This window comes from Solanum tuberosum, unplaced genomic scaffold (assembly GCF_000226075.1).
Source record: "Solanum tuberosum cultivar DM 1-3 516 R44 unplaced genomic scaffold, SolTub_3.0 scf00056, whole genome shotgun sequence".
NCBI classification, from domain to species: domain Eukaryota; kingdom Viridiplantae; phylum Streptophyta; class Magnoliopsida; order Solanales; family Solanaceae; genus Solanum; species Solanum tuberosum.
Window position 1 is genome coordinate 1,704,829 of NW_006238986.1, and position 2,742 is coordinate 1,707,570.

At 35.8% G+C, this 2,742-nt stretch overlaps 1 protein-coding gene across 1 annotated transcript; it reads left to right on the plus strand.

Annotated features, from left to right (window-relative positions):
• The first annotated feature begins 310 nt into the window (after positions 1-310).
• On the plus strand, positions 311-2,263 carry LOC107060138 (organic cation/carnitine transporter 3-like). The gene has a single exon (XM_015307627.1). It carries the CDS (start codon positions 494-496, stop codon positions 2,063-2,065), a length of 1,572 nt encoding a protein of 523 aa, XP_015163113.1. The 5' UTR covers positions 311-493; the 3' UTR covers positions 2,066-2,263.
• The last annotated feature ends 479 nt before the right edge of the window (positions 2,264-2,742 follow it).

Below are 2,742 nucleotides of genomic sequence, written 5' to 3' on the forward strand. Positions count from 1 at the left end.
GTTTAAAGAAAATTTGAGTTGGTTGAGATTAAAAAAATTGGTGTGCAATGTATACTTTACTATATAAAAAATGTATATATATGCATCTCAGATACATAGTTATACATCATCTATAACTAATTATACACTATTTATACAATATCGATACATATATATATATAACCATTTTGTTAGAAATTTATTTTGTTGCCCTTACATATTGGTATCATTCTTATTTATCCTTTCTGCATTTTTCTTATAAATTGGTAAAGCATGAGTTTAATTAACCGCTACCTGCCAATACTATTACCTTATTTTTAAATCAAAAAGTTTGGTGAATGATTGAACAAAGATTTTCCTTTCCAATAAAAAAAATAAATCATTGGTAAACATACAAAAGGAAACATTTTTATATTCACCAGGTCTCTTAACTTGGTACGCGTAATAATTACTCTTTTTATAGGGACAGACGAAAAACGTCCAATTTCACAAAAAAAATTAAAAATTGGCAACCATGATTAGTGAGCAAAATGAACCTCTCTTATCCGATTCGAACGAAAAAAGATGCATCATTTCACTTGATAATACGATTGAAGTATGCATCGGAGATTTTGGATGGTCACAATTTGTACAAGCTATTCTAGTCTCGCTCGCTTGGGTTTTCGATGCTCAACAATCATTCATTAGTGTTTTCACTGATGCTCTTCCCACTTGGCATTGTATTAATAATAATAATTCCTCATGCCAAATGTACAAAAATATCTGCGACGTTCCAAAGGACACGTGGCAGTTTGATTTGCCAACGTACACGTCAGTTGTCTCCGATTGGTCACTTGAATGTAGCAGCTCAGTCATCACTGGCCTCCCTGCATCAAGTTTCTTCATAGGTTGTCTTGTTGGTGGATTTGTTCTTTGCACTTTAGCTGATTCTTCGTTTGGTCGTAAAAACATGTTGGTTATATCATGTCTCATAATGTCTATAACGGGTTGTGTTACCGCGATTTCTACTAATATATGGATGTACTCTGTATTAAGGTTCGTATCTGGATTTGGCAGGGCAAGTATAGGTACTTGTTCTCTTGTTTTATCGACGGAGTTAGTGGGAAGGAAGTGGAGAGGGCAAGTTGGGATTATTAGCTTCGTTTGTTTTACGTTTGGATTTATATCGTTACCTTGGATAGCGTATTTAAATAAAGGGAATTCGTGGAGAGTTTTGTATCTATTGACTTGTTTCCCAGCAGTTGTGTATTCGATTATTGTATATTTCTTTGTTCATGAATCGCCTAGGTGGCTTTATTTGCGAGGACATAAGGAAGAATTTGTTGAGACGTTGAAAAGAATTGCAAATCCAGCTACACGGGGGGAGTTGAGTTCAAGTTTCTTCGAAGCATTGTTTATTGATTTAGAAAAAAGCATGTCTGTGTCTGCATCACGAGATTTGGATCTGTACTCTGCTGTTAGATTGTTGATTGAGAAAGGATGGGCTTTACGTCGATTGATGACAGTAGTGTTGATTGGTTTTGGTGTTGGAATGGTTTATTATGGCATGCCGTTAGGGGTTGGGGATTTGGGATTTGATATCTACTTAAGTATCACGTTGAATGCAATTTCAGAGCTGCCATCATCATTGATAGCGTTTTTCCTTATAGGGAAAATGAATAGGAAGGGTTCGCTTTTAGGATTTTCCTTACTGAGTGGGATATGTAGTGTGGGTTGCGCGTTGGTGGAGGGGAGTGAGGGATTGAAGTGGATTCAAATGGGGCTTGAAATGGTGTCGTTTTTTAGTGCTTGTACCGCGTTTAATGTACTATTGATTTACACGTTGGAACTATTTCCAACGTGTGTGAGGAACTGCGCGGTGTCAATGGTGAGGCAGTCATTAGTAGTTGGTGGTGCATTGAGTCCACTGCTTGTTGCACTTGGAAGGAACAATAGCTTGTTTTCTTATGGGGTATTTGGAGTGTGTAGTGCCACATTTGGTTTGTTTACAGTGTGGTTGCCAGAGACTAAGGGTAGGCTACTTTGTGACACTATGGATGAAGAGGAGAGCCTGTTGGAGCAAGCACAAGTTGTTGACCTCAAATAGCACTTTACGGTGTGGAAACAACTTTTTTTCCTTTTCAAGACTGGGATAAGATTTGTGTACATATTATCCTCCTCGGACTTCTATTGTGGAATTACAATGTTTTGTTGTTGTAGCTAATGTAACATGTTTGTGATTTGACAATATTGGAGCCTTACTAAAGGCCAAGACATAATGGAATAAAATTTGCCTTATTACTTTTGTTCTTTTCCTTACTTATTTCCCTATATATATCTAGCAAGAAAATATATATATTATTATTACTCTTATTTAGAAGTGAGAGTTGGAAAGGACCAACACAGCTTTAAGAAGTGATACCAAAAGCTGTTCAAGTTGTACTATTGGGTTGGGACTAACACAGCTTTAAGATGTGATACCAAATGCAGTTCAACTTGTACCAAAAGGACAAACAAAGCAACACGAAATTGTACCAAAAGTAACATAAATTGTACCTTCACTTTGGACCCCACGTGTATGCAGCCTTTTCTTTGGCAGACACGTATTACTTGTTCCTGCCTATTTCACATTTTTCTATTTTTCTTTAATTTTTGTTATCCAATTGCCCATTAACAATTCTCATTTCCTTCTTTTATTTGTTCCTCACAGTTTCTTTTTTATTTTTTCCCACTTTATTTCTTCCTTCAAAATTTAACATTTTGATATTTAATAATTCATTTATT